The sequence below is a fragment of the Pinus tabuliformis genome, chromosome 7, assembly GCF_031772625.1.
Source record: "Pinus tabuliformis cultivar Carrire ecotype Pingquan chromosome 7, CPIR1, whole genome shotgun sequence".
Taxonomy (NCBI): domain Eukaryota; kingdom Viridiplantae; phylum Streptophyta; class Pinopsida; order Pinales; family Pinaceae; genus Pinus; species Pinus tabuliformis.
Genome location: NC_142293.1, coordinates 1102900173 through 1102925047, shown reverse-complemented (window position 1 = coordinate 1102925047; position 24875 = coordinate 1102900173). Strand labels below are relative to the sequence as shown.

Here is a 24875-nt window from a genome sequence, read left to right as displayed (position 1 = left end):
TTGGAAGGTGACTCGTGGAGTGGATCCATGGAGACATGGGGTAGAGAGAACCGTGGACTAATCACGACTGTTGTCACACAAAGGAGTGGTCCATTGGTACATGTAAGCCCGAAGACTATTCCCCTGGAAGCTTAAACAAGGCATACATCAAGGGGAAGTTAGGTGACGTGAGTTCTAGATACAGTGGCTAATACTTAAGCACAATAGTCCCGTTATTGGTTGAAGAGCAGAGTCACCTTATAGGTTAGCCTAGTGGGTTGACCTTGGAACATTTACAAGTGAAAAAGGGAGTAGAGTCGGGGTAACGAGCCTGGGATATGGGAAATATTATCGACAGATAACGGTCCATCAAGTGGTATATATATATATATATATATTTGTGCATATATGTATAAGCATTACATTTCAATACAAGGCATGGGGTTGTGGAACCCTAACCCATGAATGGATCGACATCTAATGATCAATTTCCATGTGTCACTAGAGTTAGTAAGGGAGTATGACCATGTGGCCAAGACTGAGATGTGGCATCCTATAATTCATTGGATTGTAATGGTCATACCTTTTGATCTGAAGGTCGGATTGGAGAAAAAAATTATATCACCATAAGCATCTCAACGGGACAAACAAAATGGTAATGGAAAACTCACAATTTAATTAACCACCCCCTATTAATTGGGATTATGCGAAGGGGGAAAACTCAAGCATGATGTCACCTTGGATCTTAGGTCGGCATAGTAACCACCCCCTCTTAATCGAGGCTATACTGAGGATTAAGAGGGGGATATTACATAGTGGTATCAAAGCATCCAGGTTCAATACTTGGATTGGATGAGCTCTATCATGGAAAATTAACAATAGGGTACTTGTAAAGGGTTTCATATTGATTTTTAGAAAATTAACTAAACAAATGTTTAGGTGTTAAAAGGCGACCTATAGTTGATTGATCACATGCATGGATGATATGGTTATATTGTATATGCAACATGGCACTGACATTTGGTGTTGATTGATATATGATTGATGAATATTCAATGCAGAGGTGGTGATTATTGCGGCTTGATGTTGATTATCATGGATATATTAACATGGCTTGTTTGATTACAACAAAGTTAAACATAGAAACTCCTTAAATGTAAGTTCATTGTCATGATTGTCTTTATTTATTTATCTCATGATGTATCTAACAACTGTGTTGATGGATGCATATTTTTAGGACTATACATGCTTGTATATTAATAATTTGTTGATTGACTAACATTAGTGAATTGATATGGATTGTTTGTTTTAGCCAGGGTTTTCCATAACAATTATGCAAAACAGACCCATGGACTTGATTTATTGTTAATTACCTATATGATTGTGTGTCTAACAATTATGTGTGAATGACAACACATAACATAAGATGAAGTTCACTCACAATAGCATAGGGTGGTACAACATAGATTCTGATGACCAAGAAATGATCAACAAGATGGTAGAATATAGCTCTAACCACACACCACATAAGCAAGAAGAAGAAAAATATGTTGGCCAAGGGGGAGGGACAAACTATCATGATTGGATGGATACCTTGAAGAGTTTAAGGGTTGAGGTCATAAGTTTTAAGGCAGACAATGAAAGATTTGTAAGAGCCGAGGATAAGTAAGATGAAATCAATGTAGTTATCTTACAAAGCCTCTCAGACTTACAAAGACAAAAACAACATGAGCTGGGAACTAGTCACAGAAGCAAGAGAAGCCTTCCTATATTAGAAGAGAAAATAAATGGAGCAGATGGTAACAGGTCTCGAAAGAGGCATAGGCAGGAGAGTGAAGACACCATGAAGGGAATGTGCCACTAAGCACCCTAAAAGGAAGAACTAACACTTATGTGCATCAATCTAGTGGATATTCCAACTCTACCACCAGGAGGCACCATCATCACCCTCATCATCATCATCATAAAAGAAGGAGAGAGAAGTATTATATGATAGAGTAATTTAAGAAAGCTAATCTTCCCAAATTTGATGGAGATATGAAGAAATATGAAGATGCAGAAGCCTGGTTGCTTGGCATGAAGAAAATTTTCAAAATCCATGATTATTCTGAAAACATGAAAGCCAAGATTTCCACCTATAGCTTGAAGGGGAAAGCATACATATGGTGGGAATATCTGAAGAATGTCAGAGGTATCGCTGAAGAGGAGTTGACCTGGTGTGAATTTGAAAAGCTCTTCAAAAATCAGTATTTATCAGAGTGATACTATGACTGCAGATCAAAATAGTTCTATCAGATCAAGATGGGACATATGAAGAATGACGAGTATGCTACCAAGTTTATGGAACTGTTAAGATATGTGCCATATCTTAGAGATGATAAGTCCAAGATTCAACTATTCATCAGTCGGCTTCCTATGATGTTTATAGACTGAATTGAACTCTTGGAACCTCAGAACTTAACTGATGCCATTAAGAAATTGAAGTATATTTATACACAGGAAAAGCGTAGGCCGGAGATAAAAAGTGATTGGAAAGCAAAGAACCACACTAGAATTTAAAATAAATGGCCTAAGAGACCCGAGGAAAGAGAGGAAGGCACATTTATAGTTAAAGCAAATCGGTCTCAATCGAAAATTGATTTGGTTTCCAAAAGTAGTGTGCACCAACCGATAGTGGAGCAATTCACAACTGAGACAAAAGAGCAATTAAAATGTTGGATGTGTGGTGAAAACCACCGTAAAAGAGACTGCCCACATCAAAGGAACATAGGGCCTAATATTTACAGTGCCTAGGAAGCTTGTACAGTGAGGGACACAGCTCAGAGCTTGCCCAAAATTTATGCAACTGTGGACAATCCCCAGGCGGACCACCAAGCATCCATCATCGAGATGGAAGGTAAGTTGTGTGATCAATTTATTTCCATTTTAATTGACTTTGGTTCTAACTACAACTATGTCAGCCCAAATCTTTTTGAAAGATGCAAATTGACTAAGGAATTGCACACAGAGCCATGGTTAGTTCAATTAGCAACTGAGACAAAGAGAAAAGTTAGTCATTGGGTGAAATCGTGTGCATTTGAACTCAATGGCATGCCCACAACAACACATTTAAATTTGTTGTCATTGGGTGAGTATAGCATAATATTGGGCATGGATTGGTTGTACATGCATAAAACCAACATGGAATGCTTTGAAAAATCAATTGAATTTTTTAATGACACTCGGAAAAAGAAAATATTAGAAGGCAAGGGAAAACACAATTGCCGAAAGGGATGTAAATTATTTGTTGTGCAAATATCCAACAATAAGGAAGCTAGTGACAATGTTGGGTAAGAATAAATTGAAATACTGAAAAAATAACCAGTGTTGCAACAATATGGGGATGTGTTTCTCACAAATATACTTGGGTTACCTCCTCATAGGGAAGTCAATTTCTCTATTGATTGGTGCCTGGAGAAACACCAACATCCAAATCACCATACTGGATGAGTACGTTGGAGCTTGTGGATTTAAAATTATAGCTGAAAGAAATGCTTGATAAAGGATACATCCAACCTATTACTTCACCATGGGGAGCTCCAATATTGGTTGAGAAGAAGAAGGATGGGACACTTCGACTCTGTATTGATTACAAAAATGAAATAAACTAACCATTAAGAATTGGTATTCGTTGCTACAGATTGATGACTTGTTTGACGAGCTAAGGGGAGCAACAATGTTCTCCAAGATTGATTTGAGGTCTAGATATCGTTAGGTGTGCATCAAAGAAGAAGATATCAATAAAACTACTTTTAGGAAAATATATAGACGCTACGAGTTTGTAATGGTACCCTTCAGACTTACTAATGCACCTACAACCTTTATGTGCCTTATGAACAATGTATTGCACCCACATTTGGATAAGTTTGTCATAGTCTTGTGGATGAATTTTTCATTTATTCAAGTACCAAGGAGGAGCACGAAAAGCATTTGGTAATAGTATTGCAATTGCTATGAAAGCATACTAAGCTTTATGCAAAGCTTTATACATGAAATTTCTTACAATCACAAATTCATTACTTGGGGCATACTGATCTAGGTGGATATTCGTCTCCACCCGCCTATTCAACCTAGACCTCCAGTCAGTTTCATCTATTTCCTTATTTATTCCATCATTTACTATTTTTAGTCGTTTCTCAGCTCCTGAACTTCCAGAGTAGTTTTGAATCCCTAAACATCATTTTTTTGAGGTTTGTAGCAGGATCATAGTTGTAGGAAGGGAACTTCCACAAATCCCGTAGTACTTAGAGAGACCTTTCCAACAAGGTATTGTACGCGCCAAATGAAGATAATATGACCAAGTTACGACCCTTGGAAGTTGGCTGCCCAACTAACCCTGGTGGGGCCCACAAACTCTTGGAGTTACATCTCCTAGGGTTAGGGTTTTATATTTTTAGGGTTTTCTCTTGTTGTTCAATAATAAATAGGCCCTTGATCCTCATTGTAACATAGTTTAGAGGCATGTAGCTACCACATCTCTTCTCAGAGATAAGATACCATCACTCGAGCTAGTTTATTTTCATTCTATTTGTAAGCGTATTTCAGTATTTTGATATTAATGAAATGAAGTGTTATTTCCTCTGCATCTCTGTATTTATGGTTATATATGTAATTTTTCGCATTCCAGTTTAAGTTTGGATCACATATTGTCTCAAGGGAGGGAGTGCCAGTTGTCTGAGAGAAGATTGATACTATCATGGAATGGCCAACACCAAAGAATCTGAATGAGGTCAAATCATTCATGGGATTGACACACTACTACAAGATATTCATCAAGAACATCTCCAAGATAGACCACCCAATTACATCCTTGCAAAGGAAAGGAAAGAAGTTCGAGTGGACAACTCAATGTGCAAAAGCTTCGAACAATTGAAGCAGTTGCACATTAATGCACCCATGTTGAGGATTGCATATCTGGATAAAGATTTTGTAGTGTGCACAGATGCCTGTAAGGAGGGACTTGGTGGATTCTTGATGCATGAAGTTCTAATGGTTTTCTATGAGTCGCGGAAATCAAATGGGCATGAGATTATGGTGGACTCAAATATTTATTCGATCAACCTAAGTTCAATGCGAGATAAGATAGATGGTTGGATACACTTAGCGAACATTACAAAGATTTTGAGGTCTAAAATGGGCCTCCTAAGGAATATTATAAAATAATAGTGGAAATCATAAAAATAATATTAGATTACATCATCAAATTTTAGAGGGAAAAATAAAAAACCTTTTTTTCAACTTATCTCACTACAATTTTACTCAAATTTTGAGCAAAAACACTCGTTGGATGCATAATTTAGTTCCTCATCAAGGGATCACCCTTGTTGCATACTTTCGATGGACCTTGCTACATGAAAAATAAGAAATACATGAAAAACGTGATTACAACCACATTTTCATGTATTTCTCATTTTCTTGTAGTAGGGTCCATCAAAAGATCACATTTGTCATGTTTTTCTCATTTTTCTTGTAGCAGGGTCTATCGAAAGTACGCAACATGGGTACTCATTGGATGAAGAATTAGATTTTGCATCTAATGAGTGCTCCCACTCGAAATTTTAGAGAATTGTAGGGAGATATGTTGAAAATACGAGTTGAAAAAGTAGTTTTTTATTTTTTAATCTTTTAACCTTTTTACTCCAAAAATAGTGAATCATCCCACATGGTTGACATCATCATCTTGAATACTATTGGTTCTTATAAAGTTGGATTTGGTTGCACATTTTTCTTTTGAGGCCCATTTTTGACCTCAAAATTTCTCTAATGTTTGACTTTGAAATCAGGTATATCAAAGGCAAGGAAAACATGGTTGTTGATGCATTTAGTAGCAGGGTTCGATGGAATTACCTGACAATTATAAGCTCTTACAAAGTGGACCTGGTAGAAAGGGTAAAAAATGTATGATGACATGATGAAAAATATCAACAAGTGAAGGAAAAGTTGTAGTAAGAATGTGAGGATGATGAATATCATCTCACAAGTGATGGCCTAGTTAGATTCAAGAACATAAACAATGCAAACTATCAAACGAGAATTGTGAACTCAAAACAAAAACTCTAGCAAAAAAAACCCCAAAAAAACATGAAAAAACAACCCAAAAATGAAAAGTGTTTGTTGGAATAATGTATTAACCAATTTTTTTGTGTGCAAAAAACACCTTAAAAAACAAGAAGTATTGATATTGGAATAAAGTCTTTTTTTGGCGGTAAATTTTAACATTTTTTTAGCAATGACATTAAGGATAAAATATCATGACTCCCAAAATCCTTAAGATTCCAACGATTTCGAGGCATGACATTAAAGATAAAATATCATGTTTATGAAAATCCTTAAAATTCCAACAATTTTCAGCGATGATGTTAAAGACAAAATACTTATAACTATTTTCAACCATAACATTAAAGATAAAATATCATGACTCAGAAAAACTTTAAAATTTTGACATTTTTTGAATGATGGAATTAAAGCAAAGATCATGACTACATAAAACCTTAAGTTTTCAACATATTTTAGGCATCGCATTATGGAAAATTTTTATGACTAAAAAAACTTTAATTATACCACGAGTAATTTTTTCTTTAAATGCTAAAAGTATAACAACTTTAAAATCTTAGCCTAAGACAACTTGACACGTTGCAACAAAAATTTAAAAACCAACCATCAGATTGACGCGTGCATATGCAAATTTGACCCATTGTAATGAAAACTTAAAGACCAACCTTGAAATTGACACATTGTGGGGGCAGACTCGATCCATTATAACAAAAACTTTAAAATCAACTAGATTGACACATAATGGGCTTGACTTGCTAGTCAGGGATTGACATAGACCATGTAGAAAAAATAAATAAATAAAACAAAATAATAAATACAAAAAAAAAAAAAAAAAAAAATAATAATAATAACAAGTAAATATAAATATATATTAAAACATAAAAAATTAAGAACATGACAAAAAAACCGAAAAATTAAAACATTAAGAAAAAAATATAATAATAACAAGTAACTAAAAAGATATATTAAAACATAAAAAAAACATGACCCAAAAAACAAATTTACAACATTGAGAAAAATAAAAACTAAAACAAAAACACACACACACACACACAAAAAATAAAAAATAATAATAACAAGTAAATAAAAATATTTATTAAAAAAAAAAACGCAAAAAAATCAAATATAACCAATAGACCAAAAAAAAAATCAAACATAAAATATTAAAAAAAAACAAAATTAACTTATAAAAGATAAAAATTGAAAAAAAATAAAAGAAAAAAAAAAAAACCAATATTAGATAATTAAAAAACAAAAACAAACAAACAAAATAAAAAACATTTAAATAAAATTTAAAACATAAATAATAATAAAAACATTATATAAGAATTAAAAAAAACATTATATATATATATATATATATATATATATATATATATATATTAAAAATAAAAAATAAAAATTGTGGCCCCACGGGCCCTAGGCGGGGAAGTCTGGTTCCACGCAACTTCCCTCCACCCGGTCCTACGACCCCACGAGCCTTGGGCATGGCTTGTGTCTCGCCTAGGGTACATGGGTCTGTGACCTGTGCGAGGGGGAGCTACACGAAGCCTCACCTAGGGTCCATAGGGCACCAGGTCGGCGCGACGAGCTGCACCCAGCTCCCCTTTCCTAGACCTATGACCCCTGGGCGGCGTAAGGTTGTTTCTTAGAATTGACGTTGGGTTGCAATTTTTTTTTTTATTTTTTTTTTTAATTTAATTTTTTTAAATGTGTTTTTCTTTAATTATTTTTATGCAGGTTATCCTTAGTGCGACTTTTTGGAAGTTTTTCCGGTGGGTTTTTCCGGTCTAATTTCTCTAAAATCCGGCAGGAATTTATTGAAATCACAAGTTTGATGGGTAACCCCTACACAATCTAAGTGCCCTAGGGGTTTTTGAGGGTGTTGAATCCATATATACAGTAAAAAAACCAATTTAAATAACACAAATCAAGATTTCACCTCAAATTTTTCCGCCGGATTCTGGCACCGGAAAGTCCAAAAAGTCACACTAAAGACAACTCCATTTTTATGTGTCTTTATTTTTTTTTTCATATATACATCTTTTTTCTTTTTTTCTTTTTTGATGAATTACTTTTTATGTTTTTCTATTTTCAAATTATTTTTATTGTATTTTTATTTTTTATGTTTTATTTATTTAATTTTGAACATTTTTTTAGTTATTTTTACTTAAAATTTTATCTGAATCATTTTTTTTTGGAAAAAAACATGTCATCATAAAATTCATAAAAAATCATAAAATTTGCTATTTTTCCAATCTTTTTTATTCAAAATTTTCATACATATATATATATATATATATAGAGAGAGAGAGAGAGAGAGAGAGATTATTTAATGTCAATTTTAGTGAAAATGTCATATTTTTTATAATTATTTCTATATGCAATATATGTATTTTTTGTACACATGTTTAAAATTATTATTTTTTAATGACAATTATTTTATGTGTATTGAAGTATTAATTAACGATATATAAATATATAAAAAATCCTAACCTCAAAATATTATTGTTATTATTATAATTTTTTTAATTTTACAAAATAAAATTTTAAAAAAATTGTTATAAGAAAACATTGCAAAGAAAAATAAAAACCACATATTTGGAGAACCCTTAAAAAGAAAACATCTTAGGATGAAAAATAAGAAGAGGAATAAAACAACTTGAAAAATGGTTAAATAATCAACATTTAAAAAAAATTGTGCATACTTAGGACATAAGAAAATTTAAAGTGTTAAAAATATGCCTTAAAAAATGTTGATGCTTTTCAAAATCCGCATGAAAATCACCAACATTTAAAAAAAAATATTCACACTTAATACATTAGAAAATTTGAGGTGTCAAAAATAAGCCCTCTAAAAAAAAGTTAATGCTACATCAATATTTTTCAAAATCAGGATGAAAATTGCTAACATTTAAAAAAAAAAATTCATACTTGATATACAAAAAAAATTAAGTGTCAAAAATATATTAAGAAAAAAGGTGTATTCTGAATCAACACTTTTCAAAATCGTATGATTTTTTAATGCCTCAAAAAAACAGGTAGTTGGTACATGAGAAACCATATTCCGACCATTCAGAATATTAAAAGACTCTCACGACCATCAAAAGGACATTTTATTATTGACCTAATTTAAAGTGGGAGGTGGTTGATTTTGTTGCTAAGTGCATAATGTGTCAGCAAGTGAGAGCTAAATGTAGACACCCAAAAAGTTTCTTATAACCCATTCCCATTCCGGAATGGAAATGGAAAGTAGTTGCGATGGATTTTATTATAGGATTACCGATAACCACCAGGCAGCATAATGCCAGTATGGCGGCGATTGATCAATTGACCAAGGTGGCTCATTTTGTGGCGGTCAAATCCACCAACTCAACAAGTGAAGTAGCTCAGATTTTTATAAAGGAAACCGTGAGGCTCCATGGTACCTGCAAGAAGATTATCTCAGATAGAGATGCCAAGTTCACTTGCAAGTTTTGGAATGAGCTATTTGTAGGTTTGGGGACTAAATTAGCCATCAGTACAACCTATCATCCACAAATCGACAGGAAAAGAGAGAGGACAAAATAGAATCCTTGAAAACATGTTGAGGATGTATGTGACACACCAACTTAAGAAGTGGGAAGAATATCTTCCTATTGTACAATTCACATACAACAATAGGTTCGAGGAATCCATAAAAATGAGCCCATTTGAGGCACTATATGGAAGGAGTTGTAATACTCCTATCAGATGGAGTGATCCAACGAATAGGGTCCTTATTGGGCATGATATGTTAAAAGAAATAGAGCAACAAATGCTAGTTATTAAACATAATTTGAAGGTGGCACAAGACAGACAGAAAAACTATGCAGATTAGGATAGGGTACACAAAGAGTTTCAAGTTGGGGAACATGTCTATTTTTGGAATAAACCCAAGAAAAATGCCTTAAAGATTGGGTCTTGTGCCAAGTTAGCACCTAGGTTTAGTGCACCTTTCGAGATCCTCGAAAAGATTGGGCTAGCCTTACCTCTATCAATGAAAGTCCATGATGTTTTCCATGTTTGTTTTCTTAAAATATATGTACAAGATTCTAATCACGTGATTTATTGGTCTGTGCTACAAGTGGAACCAGAGGGAGAGTTCTAGCCAGAGCCCCTATGCATCCTAGACTCGAAGAACACCATGTTGAGTAATAGAGCAAGTCAAAGTGCAGTGGAGGCACTTAGGGCCCAAGGAAGCCCAATGGGAAATGGCTAACTCAATCAACGCAACATATCCTTTTTTGTTTGTTGGTTTAAGAAAATGTACATGAACTATAAAATCTATACAAAGCTATGTATATAAAACTCCATGAATAATATGTGTTTGTTTGAAGCATGTATTTTGTATTGCATATGGGCACAAAACACTGAGGATGGTGTTCCCCTAAGGAGGAGGGGTTTTAACAACTCACTTTTCTTAACCTCATTTTTGCAAAATAAATATTTTTCGTAAAAGAATTATGGGTTGAGTTGAGACACACAAATTCCAAATAATGAGGAGGGTAATTGTTGGGGATTTAATTGCTATTACAACTAAGAATGCTACTAAGTATGCTTTTAGATTGAATTGGAGCATACCATTAAAGAAGAGGTTGGAAAAGAGGACAGGGGTCATGCTTCCTTGGAGGAAAATGCAAGCAAAAGAGGACAAATAAATAAATAAATGGGATGGTAGTGCCATTGAGCAGTTATGGCTAGAGTATGCAAGCTAGGAGTGGGCTACTGAGATTCATTCAACAAACAAGACAGGGAGACACACACATGTCAGGAAGATTCTGCACCACTTGATGGACAACAAGTGAAGAACCATTGTGGACAAAAGGTGAGATCACAATTGGAATGATAGGGAATAGTGAAGGAGAAAGAGGAGGAGAATGAACACAACCAAGGAGAGCAACTGTGAACTTGGAAGAGCAAAAAAAAAAGTATGCAGGAGTAACTCGCCATAGGAGAATAAAAAAGAAGAAGAAAAAAACAACACATACGAGTAGAGAGATAATTTTTGGTTGGCAAGAATTCACGAAGGATATCATTCCAGGTGGGGAATAAATTTCCTCTTGAGTCCCTAGTGACTAGAGGGTGGAGATGGTGATTCTCAACAAATCCCAAAGGGTTGGGGTGGAGGAATTATTCGTGGGAAAATTCTCGGAGGACTTATGGATGACTTATTTGTTATATATTTGATTGGTTGTGGTTCTGGAGTCCCCCAAGCTGGGTGGAACCTGTGTGTTGAATTTGAAGGGTGGAGACACTGAGTCTCAACTCCTTGTGGAATTTTTACTTGCAACTCAGTTGAAGGGTGGAGGTGGAGAGATCTCTAGAGTCCCTAGAGAAACTAAAGGTTTTGGTTCATCCCTTGAGAAAAATATCCCCCTCAGTCTCTGGAATCTGGCTCGGGGGTGATGGCTGTAAGAGAATTGGTTGTCGCTATCTACATTTGGGTGGAGAGTCATATTCCCAGATTCAGTTGCCCCAAGATTTATAAGATAAGTGTTTCTTATGTATGTTTCCCTGTGATGAATATGTGATGCATTTCTGGTTTGAAATGGTGTTGTTGTGCAAAACACATGACTGTGATACTATTATTATACCATTGACTAACATATTGTGCAATGTTTAAAGGCATTGGAATAGTTTATAAGAATCTTGATATAATTGCAACAATATTTAGCATGAGAACTTCTTCTTATTAAAATATGATTATTAAATCGATGACAACTTTCATTGATATGGTTTATGCTACAATGTGATAACGTTGATGATTTCCTCCTCCCTTATTCTTATTAACTTGCGATCTTATATGAGGTACCTCTTAAAACCTTCGGTGATGCCCGTTCTAAATATTGGGCCTATACATCCATTTTAATCAGGATTCAGACTATTAGGTATGTATTCTATGTTGTGTAAGGCATGTTCTCTTGAAGCATGAATTACTTGGGATTATATCCTTGCACTTTATAGAATATTGCAACTTTTATTTACAAGTTCTTTGATGTAAACCTCACATGCTCAGGAGCCATATCGGTCGCTACATTCCTTCTTGTTGTGTAGGAGAACATTTATGTACTTGTATGTGCACATTACATCACTGAGTAACTGAAATATGTGCTTTGTGGCACTGTGGCATGTTGTGTGGGTATTGAATGCTCTTTAGGAGTCACCAAGCATGTAGTAGAGGGTAGCTAACAACCATCGATGCAACTATGGATGGAATTCTCTGTCCCTAAAAATGGAATGCTTCTAGGTCCACAATCTTATCCATTATCTTCCTATCCATAAGGCTCTTGTTTGTCATCAGAATTAAAAAGAGAAATCCTTGTTTCCTTGAGGAGGTTGATCTCATTGTGAATGGCATATAGTGTAGGAAGGGAGCAATCCATGATGAGAACCACATGATTCTAAAACAAATATATCACTCATGGCCCAAGTTCTAGCCAGAAACTTCTTAGGGCAGGTTATGGGCATAACCCTTCTATGAATGGCTCCCCTCTAAAACATAGGCATAAGGATCAACCTTATAGCTGTCATATGTTCAAACCTTATCCAAATGGCCTGACAGAGCCTTGGTGTGGAAGCTGTGGATTGGGTGATCTGATTACACCATATTACATAAGGATGAGTGGAAGGAGGACGCATCCCAAAGGTTGTATCCCATAAGCTCAAAGGCGAAGTGCTCTTCGAAGGAAATGTGATGACGTGGGGACAGGGCATGATAGCGTCCACACAATCCCGACTTCTATTGAATTGGCATGGGGTGGGCCCACGAGATAGGTCACATTGGAGAATCTACCAAATTAATTCGCAAAAGAAGTAGGGTGTAAGGAACATACCAACTCACCACCGAGATGGCGTGGTAGGAGTGGACTCGGGGTGCAGCCACACCAACCTCCCTTGGAAGGTGACACTTGGAGTGGAGCCATGGATCTGCGGGGTAGAGAGGAAACCATGGGCCAGTCATGATTGTTGTTGCACAAAGGAGTGGCCCATTCGTACATGTAAGCCCAAAGACTATCCCATTAGAAGCTTGAAAAGGGCACACGATTAGGGGAAGCGGGGTGACATGAGCTCGAGCTATAGTGGCTAACATTTAATCCCAATAGTCCCGCTATTAGTTGAAAAGAGGACCCCTCTTATAGGTTAGCCTAGTGGGTCAACCCCAAAACATTTACAAGTGCAAAATGGAGCGAAACTGGGGCAACAGGGCCAACAAATGAGAAACATTATCGACATATTATGGTTCATAAATTGGTATATATATAAGTCTTACATTTCAATGCAAAGCGCGGGTTTGTGGAACCCAAAACCATGAATAGGTCAACAATTAATTATTAATTGCTATGTTGTGCTGGGGTTAGCCAATGAGTATGGCCACAGGGCCAGGACTGAGATGTGTCGTCCTCTAATTCATTGGATTGTAGTGGCCATACCTTTTGATCCGAAGGTCAGATTGGAGCAAAAATTTGTGTCACTGGAATTGTCTCGATGAGACAAACACAATGGTAATGTCAAACTTAGGCTTGAAGTGAGTTGGAAAGATAAAAAAACCTTAGACCCCATCTCCATGACGACACCTTGGATCTTGAGTTAACATAGTGACCACCCCATCTTAATCGAGTATATGGTGAGGATTAGGAGGGGGTTGTTACCATTTTTTTAATATTTAAGAATATTTTTTAGAATTTTTATATTAAAATGAAAATGAAATTTTATTTATACTTTAAAAGAATAATAAAATTAAATTGTATAAAGAGTGATTAAAGAAATATTATTTTTTCAAAATTTTCTTTTTAATATGAATATTTTTAAATTTGGTGCACATGTTGTAATAGTTAGTATTTTAAACTTAATGTAAAATGCTTCTAGGTAGATTTGGAAATTCATAAAGAAAAAACCTTGCCAGGGGCAATTTGTTCTAAAAATATTAGAAGGACCAGTCCCTCCTACCATGGTCCCTTGGTCTTTGAAGGTTTTGAGGGGCATATTTTGGGTTGCAGACTCTCCTGACTCCTCTCACTTAGTTGTGCTCAAGTATATTACCTCTATTTCATTTGGTTTTCTTGTCCTTTTATCAACTCTTAGTTGATACTTGTGCTCTTGGGATCCTATGTCAGTGGTCTTACTAGTATCTTTGGATATTTTGGCACTCTCTTCACTCATTCTTCTCTCTCTCTCTCTCTCTCTCTCTCTCTCTCTCTCTCTCTCTCTCTTATCTATTGCTCTATTGCCTCCCTGCTCAAACTTTCATGTTCCCAATCATTTTCATTTCCCTTAGCTGTGAGTTATATTTCTTTTGTGTTGGTCTTTTCTCACCAACAATTCCTAGAGAAAGAGCTCACTTAGGAAGAGGCGGTAGGGGCTGCATGCCATCAAGCAATTCTTGACCTTGGGCCCAAGCCCAAGGCTCAATAGACATATATAAAGAACTTGTATCCTTGGTGGCGCAATAAGATTGATTCGGCATTGAGCAAGAATTGATCAACGAAAGATATGAAATGTCATATTCTAAAATTTTAGCAGAATCCGAGAATTGTTTTTTTGGGGTTGAATTTTGTTTGATTTGTAATAGTACTATGCTTTATGTGTTCACAAATATTGTCTTATGTAAGTTGTTTTTTCTATAAATTGCAAATCCTTTGACAAAAACTTGAAAATAGCTCAAATATTGGCATGCCTCATGGAGTCCTGATACATGATCAATCCCCAAATGACACATCATTTATTGTAGATCAACGTACATAACTATTGGATCCTCTAAAGGAGAAACATTTCCTAAAATATACAGGGGAAACATGTACCCTACTCTCAATGTGGATTTGCAAGAAATACTAATAACTAAAATATGTTGTTTCACAAGAAAAATATATTTCAAGGTGTGTGGGGTGTGGTGGGGGGGGGGGGGGGCGGCGCCGGCATAAAATGAAGTTGGTGGAAGTAGAAGGATCTCACAATGTTCAAAACATATATGGCTCTCTAGACATTCATTTGGTTCAATCGTACTTTTAACTAGTCACTACGAATTAGCCTCCTTAGGACTATTACATGGTTGCATATACACAATTCACCACTCTCATGTTAACGGACAATGTTTTTCTCCACTATAACAATTCACAAATGTTTGCTTCCAGTCGACTTCTTCCTGCTCCAACTGGAATCGATTGGTCATTGAACCAAAACCTATATATTAGGTTTGTTTAGGTTTTCATTTGAAATTCTTGCATTCATTGTGCTGAGAGACTCATTCCATATCCCAATATGAGGGTGATGTGTAATTCATTTCTGTTCAACTTGGAGTTGACACATGCCCATTAAAAAAATATACTTTAAATAAAAATAAAAATATGCGCTATAATAAAAATGTAAATGATTATAAATATTTAGTTAGTTTTAATTAAAAGCATTATAAAAGATCAATAGTCTCATTTTCATTGAGCTCACTTGGTTCATTGCTAATATTAAAATCCAAGAAAAAAATGTGGTAAAAATTTTTCACTTTCACTTTTGGAGTTATAAATAACATATTTCTATCTCTATATTAAACAATATAATTTTATTTAAAAATACTCTATTTCTTTTATAATTATTTCAATATAAAATTTAAATAAACTATTTGAATATCCACACACACACACACATATAATATGTGTGTGTGTATATGTACTCAAAAGGAAAAAATAATTAAAGATATAATAATTTAGTTACTTTTTAATAAGAGATAAATGTGTAATTCGTTCAATTTTGAATAATAATAATAATAATAATTTATTCAAAAATACAATTTGAACAGTGAAAAATTGTACATAGTCTATATATAGAGACATAAAACCTATGTATATCTATCTAAATAATAGATTTATTAAATCTATTTGACATGTAATTTTTTTTCCAAGTTTTGTGTTCTAAAAAGAAGCTTGCATATAATGAGATTTGATCGCGGCTCTTGGTAAATAAATGGTTAAGATGGATCTTTACTGGTGTATATCTCATATTCCATATCCTAAATGTAAAGATTTTCTTTAATTTTATTTGAACATAGTTCAAATGCGAGGAATTAATTCAAATAGTTTTGACCAAATTGTTGGGTGTTTTTGTTTAGTTACTTCTGTCATTATTTTTCTTATATGCATGTTTGGAATATGACCGGGAGTGATCCTCGTCTGAATCCTCAAGGGTATTACCATTATGGAATGATAGATACTTCACGAACTGTTGTACTTGCCAATTCAACACCAGTTATCAATGGGAAGTAGAGATATACTATAAACAATGTTTCTTTTATCCAACCAGACACTCCTTTGAAGTTGGAGAATTACCTGAAAATCAGTGGGGTATTTAATGTGGGTTCTTCGGGCTAGAACTTATCAAAGGCATGTCTGGAAACCATATTATTTGATTCCACTTCTTAATCTGGTATAGAACAAAGGTCTTTTCTTCTTAAATCAAATCCATATTGTGAAAGCGACAAATTTGGACGCATCATCATGGCTAGATGCTAGTCAATTGGGTCTATTAGGTTTGTGGAATGGAAGGAGTATATCCTTCAATTTCTTCTAGCATGCACTTATCTATCATCGAGGGAGGATTATTTGGTTTGGAATGGATGTTACAGGGGATACCAATTGCAAGGTAAAGAAATATATAATTACATGTCACGGGCAGAGATAGGGCAATAAAGATCTATAGTTTCAAACAACCTAAAATTGGGATATTCCACAAAAGCTGAAGTGCTTTGTAACAAATTATTGACTTGGGATAATTTCATCAAAACAAGACTTATGGGTCCTGGCAGATGCTATTTTTGTTGTGACAACAACGAAGATGCCACCCATGTCTTCCTGCATTGCACATTTTTTGTCTCTGTGTGGATTGGGGTTCTCCAAACATTAAACATAAGTGCCAACTGGGCCAGATCATCTATTGAGGTCTGTCTATCTCTGTGGTTCAAGGAGAAAAATGTATATAGAGCATTACCCTTCTATATCTTATGGAGAATTTGGATAACTAAGAACAATAATATTTTTAATGATGTAATCAATTAAGTGAGGGACACCTACACGAAGGTCTAGGCATACTTCCAGGAGATAGGTTCGATAATGGACAAGATTACTAGTCGCAACTATCATATGATGTGTGGGCAAGATACCCAGTTGGTTGTTTTGATGGGCCTAAAAAAATGAGGTATGTGGCAATGGGTCAGTTATATCTTTGAAGTTGGATGAGTTTTACCATTTTTGTTGGTACAGTGAGGTGGGCTCTAACACTAGCGCTAAACTTTTGGCTTTTTTTCAGGAGTTTTATTTTGTGCCATTTAGCAAGAAATTGAGGAGATGGATATAATTTGTGACTCCAAAGTGATCATTGATTAAGTTGAAATGATATCAAAGATTGGAAGCAGAGGATAAGGCTTTTGATAAGGTGATTTAAGAGGATTTCATTCTCTCACATTAAATGTGCCTAAAACTAGGTGACATATGGTCTTTCTAAGAAGGGTAGTAGTATCAAGCCAGGCTAGATCAAATTTATTCTTATTCAAAATGGATCCCTTCAACAATCTGGTTTTATATTATATTGAGAGCATGTTCTGACAAGATTTTGAGGCTTTGTTTTGATTTAGTGAGTTTGTTTCTGCATAGTTGAAAAGAGTGACATCATCATCATCTGCTTTGTTTGAGCCACATGTTTTTGTTGAATGACGACATAGACATGAGTCACAATAGTTTCTGATTAGGTTTATATTGATTCCATTATTGATTTTAGTTTTAAAATACATTCCCTGTTACTAGTTCAGGGATAGAGATAGGAAGATAAACTGAACAAGCTATTCCATGAGGATTGTAGGGATTTTCGATGGAAGAGGATGAAGAACAATGCATATGTAATAACTTTTATTAATGAAAGTTTTGTTTTTTCTTTTCTATTTTTTTTTTTTTTTTTTTTGTGGATTCTATGCCTAATAGGCCCACCAATGGAGGTTACTTGCAGACAACTGTTATGGGCACTAATTTTAGAGATTTCATTGAAAGTGTTTTGTAGAACAATGAGGAGACTCTTCAGTCATGGCATCTGGATGGTTATTTAGCCTTTGCTATTGGGTACTAGGACAACGATGAACATATTTCCTAACTAAATTATTCTACCATTGCAAGAGCATATGATGATGGAAGGGCCTTTGTAAATCTTCCAAATATAAGTTTTTGTTTCTTATTGATATGGGAATAACGATGAACAATTTCTAACTAACAATGAGTTGATTTGTTTGCAAAATGGCTGGTGTCCAATGGACACAGGAAAGCAGGAAAGAATATAACTTGTTTGACATTGTTTCCCACTGCACTACACAGGTGTGTACCATGAGTCAAGTCACATTTCTTTTATTTTGCTTCATGTTGGATCAATAAGAAGAAATAATGTATACATTTGTAATGCTTTCTTTTTTATTTAAAAATCAGTTTCTTTTCCTAAGAAGGGATAATCCATTCTAATTGATTATAGGCAATTAGTGTTCAAGATGATCTTTTTGTGTGGAATAGGCTTATTCCAACTCATGGGCAACTATTCGTGTGCCTTTGAACAATGTTGGGATGTGGAATTTGTGGTCAGAGAATTGGCACATCAATACCTTGTACATCAGTTCTACCTTAGGGTCTATTCTCTTGTGGGTTCATTCACAGATGAATAGTCAATCCCTAATAATTCTCTCAAATGTGGCCAGGTTGGCAAAAGAGTTATAGATAGGCCCGTAGATCAATGGTTTAGATATCTGTGTCACAATTGAATTGCATTGAATGTGTCTGATTCTTATAAATAACCTATGATTTTCTCGGCAGATGAGCAATAAATGGGATCATAATGAGACTGATCAATGGCTTAGTGCTTTTATTCACCCTTGCACTTTTGTGCAAAATATGTAACAACTCATCCCAAGCTGTGAGCTTTGATATTCTAAATTTATTAATTCAAGGGGGAAGCATTATACTTTTGCATATATTGGAGCGTGAGAAAAAATTTTGTGCATAATCGACAACACTTATTTTTATTTTATATTAAGATATGAGATTAGCCTCGTGTTGTTGCCCCAACAACCCCCTTTTTATTTTGAGAAAAATAAAGGGTCCCTCATATAAAATTTCGGAAATATCGCCTTGCTTTGCATTATTCCTATTTTTAGTGATTCTTGGATTTCTTATTTTGTCATTTTTTAGATTTCCATCACCTTCATCTCATCAAGACATTTTCAATGATATAAAATTTTTCGAATTTCCACTGCCGGCTCAAACATTACAATTGTAGGAGATATTGTGCTTTTCACTGTTTTTTATTATTTCTTAATTATTTATATATTAATTTTATTACTTTATTTTTATATATAAATTGAACGTTAGGAGTTGAATCACAACACAATTTTGGTTTACAACTTAACAGTTTACAATATAATCTGTTTGCCAAGTATTATTTATATTAATTAATTTATTAAATTAATTAAATCATTTTTTTATATATATTCTTTGGTCGGGGTCGGAAGGAGAGTGCACTTAGATTAAATTTCATGCCCCCGAACTGCGACCTCTCTTCAAACTCCAGCCTCCTACTTCATCTTCACTCATGTTTCATTTTCGTTTTTTAATTTACATCAAAAAAATATTAACTCTTAAACCCATGCCATATATTACCATTTTACTTAAAATAAAATTGAGTCCATTAAACTATATTAATTCTAAAAATTCGAATTCTCCCATGCAGGTGGGATATTGGGTTTTGAAAATTAACGATTCAATAATTTGCACAAATAATTCGACAAATTGCACTTGAACTACTACATAATTCCAACTTTCGAAGCGAATATCTCGAGATACAGGACACGAAATTAGGTCAAAGATAGCTCGTTGGAAAGAGGAAACCGAGGAAAATAATATGGAAGCACTGATTTCAATAAATATTCATTCTAATCCACCCATAAATTCAGTAGAAAAAAAACTACGTTTTTTTAAATTAAATCTAAGTTTCCAGGTTATTGTTTTGTGAATAAAATTAGATGCTGAAATTTTTTGCTGCTCTGATCTCATTAATTCATTATCTATCTATCAAAATTATAACAACACAAAATTATTTGGCTTAGATTTGGGAATTTGTTGCTGAGTTACCAGAATCAAGTTTTCTCTTAATAATTAATTTTTATTGTTTTGGATTGAGATTTTTGCTTTAAGTTTTAATATATTTTTAATAATAGATTTTGTAAATGTTTTATGCAGAATTTGTAGAAGATTGTTACCACTTAGAGCTCATGATTTATGTATTAGAACTGCAAATGGGAAATAAATAATTATCCAAAATCCCAAGAAATCAGAAATTAGATTTTCTTCACGTTGTCAAAAAACAAATTTTTATTTTATTTTGTTTTGTTTTTAAATTGAATTCTCTGATTATAAGTAGAGAGTCTGTGGACAGAATGGGGTGGAGAATGGGTTTGGATCGGGAGAGCGAGGGCGATTTTGGGTAGATTATCGTGTATGCAGTACCACTCTGCAGCTGGCAGCATAATGCAGGAACACGTAGACTGCTGGCATGGGAGGTCCGCTCTACCATATCCCCCATATCTGCTACCGTATCAAGGCTTTTTACCATTTTACTGTGCCATTTAACCTACCTGCTCCGCGCCCGATGTTTAGGCTCTGGTCACCTTCGCCAGCCCTTCTTGCTGCTCCCTCGACGATTAACCACAGGCAGCTGGCACAACGCTCCCCGACAACAATGGACCTCGATCTTGTTGACTACTCAGAGGATCCACTGGTGGAAGGCTCCATCTGGATGACCCCGCATACATCCAAGGAAGGCTCGACCCCGTTTAGCTGTGAGTTGAACGAAACTATCGTCGGCCTACCTCCGTTCTCAGGGCCTTTGGACCACCGGGTGATTCTGCCGGACGACCCCCCGACCTGGCTGTCCCTTTCCACTCCTCCGCCATCACCTTCCTCGCTAGGGTTTGCCTCGGGTTGCCTTAACCCTAACCCTACGGAAAATTGTGCTGGTCTTACCTCCCTCCCTTCATCTTCCGGTTACACCTTTTCACTTCCCAGCTCGTCCACCATAGTTGTCTCTGAGCCCCTGATCACGCTGCATACATCTATTCCCCCATCCGGCAGCTTCTCGAACATCCCTCCCTTATCTGACGCCCTACCTTCCGTACCTTTCCCTCCTCTTGAGGACCCTCCTGTATTCGAGTACGGTACTGTTTGTCAGGAGGATTCAATAGTGGAAGCGAGGCCTCGCAAGAAAGCCAGGTGCTTCAGAACTAAAGCAGAAGACATCATTCTAAGACTTGAGGAGGACATCCAGCTCGGGGAAACAATGGATTTCACTGATAGGGTTTTGGTTGGAAGAATTCGTGGCCGAAATTACACTGTGGCCCATTTAAAGTTATGGGCCTCTGAGGTTTGGGGACAACACTTGGCCGATCTACCCATGGTGCAGACCTTCGTGAGAGGCTGGTTCACGTTAAGGTTTGCCAGGCCCGACCACACGAATTGGGTTTTATCATCATATTGGCATTTCGAGCATGCGCCTATCCTTCTGAAGAGATGGACACCACTTTTCGACCCGGAATCAGAGCAGATAGGGGTCGGCCCAATCTGGATTAGACTGTCGGGGCTCCCGCTACACTTCTGGTCCAAAGAAATCTTTCGGTGCATCGGCAACTCCCTTGGTACTTATATGGAGTACGATAAGTCCTACCTCTCCACAGGCAAGATGGCATATGTGAGGATTCTGGTGCATATGGACACCAGAGGGGGTTTGCAGGAACACATCACCATTCAATGGAGGACATACTCTCGGAAATAGCTGTTGGATTACGAAGGAGTACCCTACAGATGTCGAAGATGCCATAAGGTCGGCCATGTGTACAGGGATTGTCCCCTGATTAACAAGGGAGGCCAAAGGACACCTGAAAAAGAACCAGGCACTACAAACCCTCAGGACCTGTCTCAGTCCGCTATGGAGGTTGAAGATCAGCCTCAGCAGGGACCTGTAGAAGCGGGCAAGGCACTTGACAAAGATGCAAAGAAGAAGCGTGGGAAAGCTCCACTTCGGCCACCCTCTCCACCTCTAACGAGAGCTCAGGCGGCTATAGGGGACGCATTTTCCACGGGTATGACTAATCCTCCTCACTCCTTTGCTTTTACTGCTTCTGAATCTCTTTGCACTTCTACATCTCACTTTCAAGTTAGGGCCTCTGTTTCCCCGGATGTACCTCTCTGTTCCCCTCCCTCTCAGGCATCCCATCCTTCCCACAGACCCTCCCTGCAGCCCCCCATCAACCAGCACTACCCTATAGCACATCCTCCCCCTGTTTACACTATTTCCCAGCCATCCATTCCTGAGGCCCCTCTAATCTCGTCATCCGACCACCCTATTAGCACTGAATCTCGATACCCCCTCTGCTCGAGGCTACACTCACAGGGCCTTGATGCTATAGGTTTTGGTATCGACTCTACTCCTCCATTACCTAAACCAGGCCGGGGCCGCCCTTCCTCACTCTCCAGAGCTAAGCATCAGGCAGGGGAGGAGATTGCCACGGGCAAGAAAAAAACCATTGACTGGGTTCTTAGAGTAGAGAAAACCCTAAACCTTCCCCCTCCATGAAGATGCTCTCCTTTAATTTCTGAGGGTTGGCTAGCCCTACGAAAAGACTAGCCCTGAGACGTCTGATTGCTTTGGAAACTGTAGATATCATTTTTCTCCAAGAAACCCTAGGTTTTGCCTCTACCATCACTCCCCTTCTTGAATCATGGCTTACAGGATGGTCCTTTTATTTGCTAGATGCCACGGGTAGATCTGGAGGGGTAGCCCTGGGCATATGTAACCGCTCTATTAAGATGATCAGTGTTTGGGGGGGACTCAGATACCTGGGAGCAGACATTTTTTCACCCTCTCTTGAAGTCGGATACAGAATCATCAACGTATATGGCCCCTGTCATGATAGGGCCGAATACTGGAGGAATTTGTTAAACTCAACAATCCTCCAGCAAGACAACATAATTCTGGGTGGGGATCTAAATTTTTCTATAGGGTATGTGGAGTCATGGGGCCAACAAGCTCAGGTGGATTCTCTGTCTGTATTCTTTGAGAATCTTTTGGAGGATCACAATCTAATAGACATCCCCTCTGCCAAAATCCAGCCCACTTGGAGGAATAATAGAACTGGCGAGGCAAGCCTGGCCAGAAGGCTCGACAGATTCCTCATTAAAGAGCCTCTGGTCAATAGAGGTACTTGTATCAGACAATGGGTTGGATCGGGGGGTCTATCTGATCACAGACCTATCTATCTGGAATTTCAGGATGTCATCGATAAGCCAAAGGCTCCCTTCAAATTTAACTCCACTTGGTTAAGGGATGTTAAGTATATGAGGATGGTGGCTGATTTTTGGAGGGCTCACCCACCAGGTATTGACAGGAATATAGCGGAAGACTTTGCCCATAATATGAAGGAATTGAAAACCCTTTCCAAGGCATGGGCTCATAGGAAAAGGGAACAGGAAGAGCAACTACTCAGAACAGCAGAGGAGGAAATCTTCACTCTCGAGGAGGGCACAGGAGGAATTATTAACTCCCAGGAACAAAAGGATAAAATTGCCTCTCTATTGCATAGGAGGACTCAAATCCTGAAGGATAGAGAAGAGAGTTGGAGGCTATGGAGTCGGGCAATCTGGCTCAAGGAAGGGGATGACAATACCAAATTTTACCACAAATATGCCAATGGGAGGAAGGCGATCAATACAATATGGGAGCTAAAAAATGAGCAAGGACAATCTATTCAATCCTTTCGTGAATTGGCAGCTCTGGCAAACTCACATTTTAAGGATATATACAAGGCTCCTCCTATTGCTACTCTGGCTGAAGTGATGCATACTGCCTAGCTTTTCCCCAGATTTGTAGACCAGGAGGCAGAACAGGAACTTACAAGAGAAGTCTCCCTAGATGAGCTCGAAGCAACCTTGAAGTGGCTAAAGAAGGATAAGAGCCTGGGGCCGGATGGGTGGATAGTGGAATTCTACATTGCCTTCTTTGATATTATAGGGGCAGATCTGTTAAGTATCATAGAAGACTGTCGTAGACGAGGGAGGATGTCAGAAGGCCTCAATACCACTTTCATAGCTCTCATCCCTAAAGTTGACAAACCCTCCACTTTCGATGATTTTAGGCCTATATCATTATGTAATTGCATCTACAAAATCATTGCAAAGATCATTGCCAACTGCCTAAGGCCTGTCTTGTCCATGCACATCTCCCCTGAACAGTTTGCCTTCCTACAAAACAGACAGATACACGAGGCGGTAGGCACTGCTTAGGAACTACTACATTCTGTACAGATCAAAAAACTAAAAGGTATGATATTGAAGATAGATCTATCTAAAGCCTTCGATAGAGTCAGCTGGCTATACATCTGAATCTTGCTAACTCATTTGGGCTTTCCCTACACCTTCATCAAGTGGATCATGTGCTGTATAACCAACGTCTCTTATAGTGTACTCATCAATGGCTCGGCATCCCCCTTTTTCCATGCGGAACGAGGGCTCAGGCAGGGATGCCCTCTATCCCCTCTCCTATTCCTACTCATAATGGAGGGTCTTAGCAGAATCATTGGAGAGGACCACAGGCAAGGGCAGATCATGGGAATTAATATTACCGACTCTTGTATATTGACTCACTTGTTATTTGTTGATGACGTTCTCATTTTTCTCAATGGAGGCATAGGCGACCTTACATCTCTCCATAATGCATTTGGT

The 24875-nt window shown here is 36.8% G+C and overlaps 1 protein-coding gene across 1 annotated transcript; it reads left to right on the top strand.

Moving 5' to 3' along the window:
* Window positions 1-22964: 22964 nt before the first annotated feature.
* On the top strand, window positions 22965-24005 carry LOC149251404 (uncharacterized). Its single transcript, XM_089453874.1, has one exon. It carries the CDS (start codon window positions 22965-22967, stop codon window positions 24003-24005), a length of 1041 nt encoding a protein of 346 aa, XP_089310000.1.
* Window positions 24006-24875: the final 870 nt, after the last annotated feature.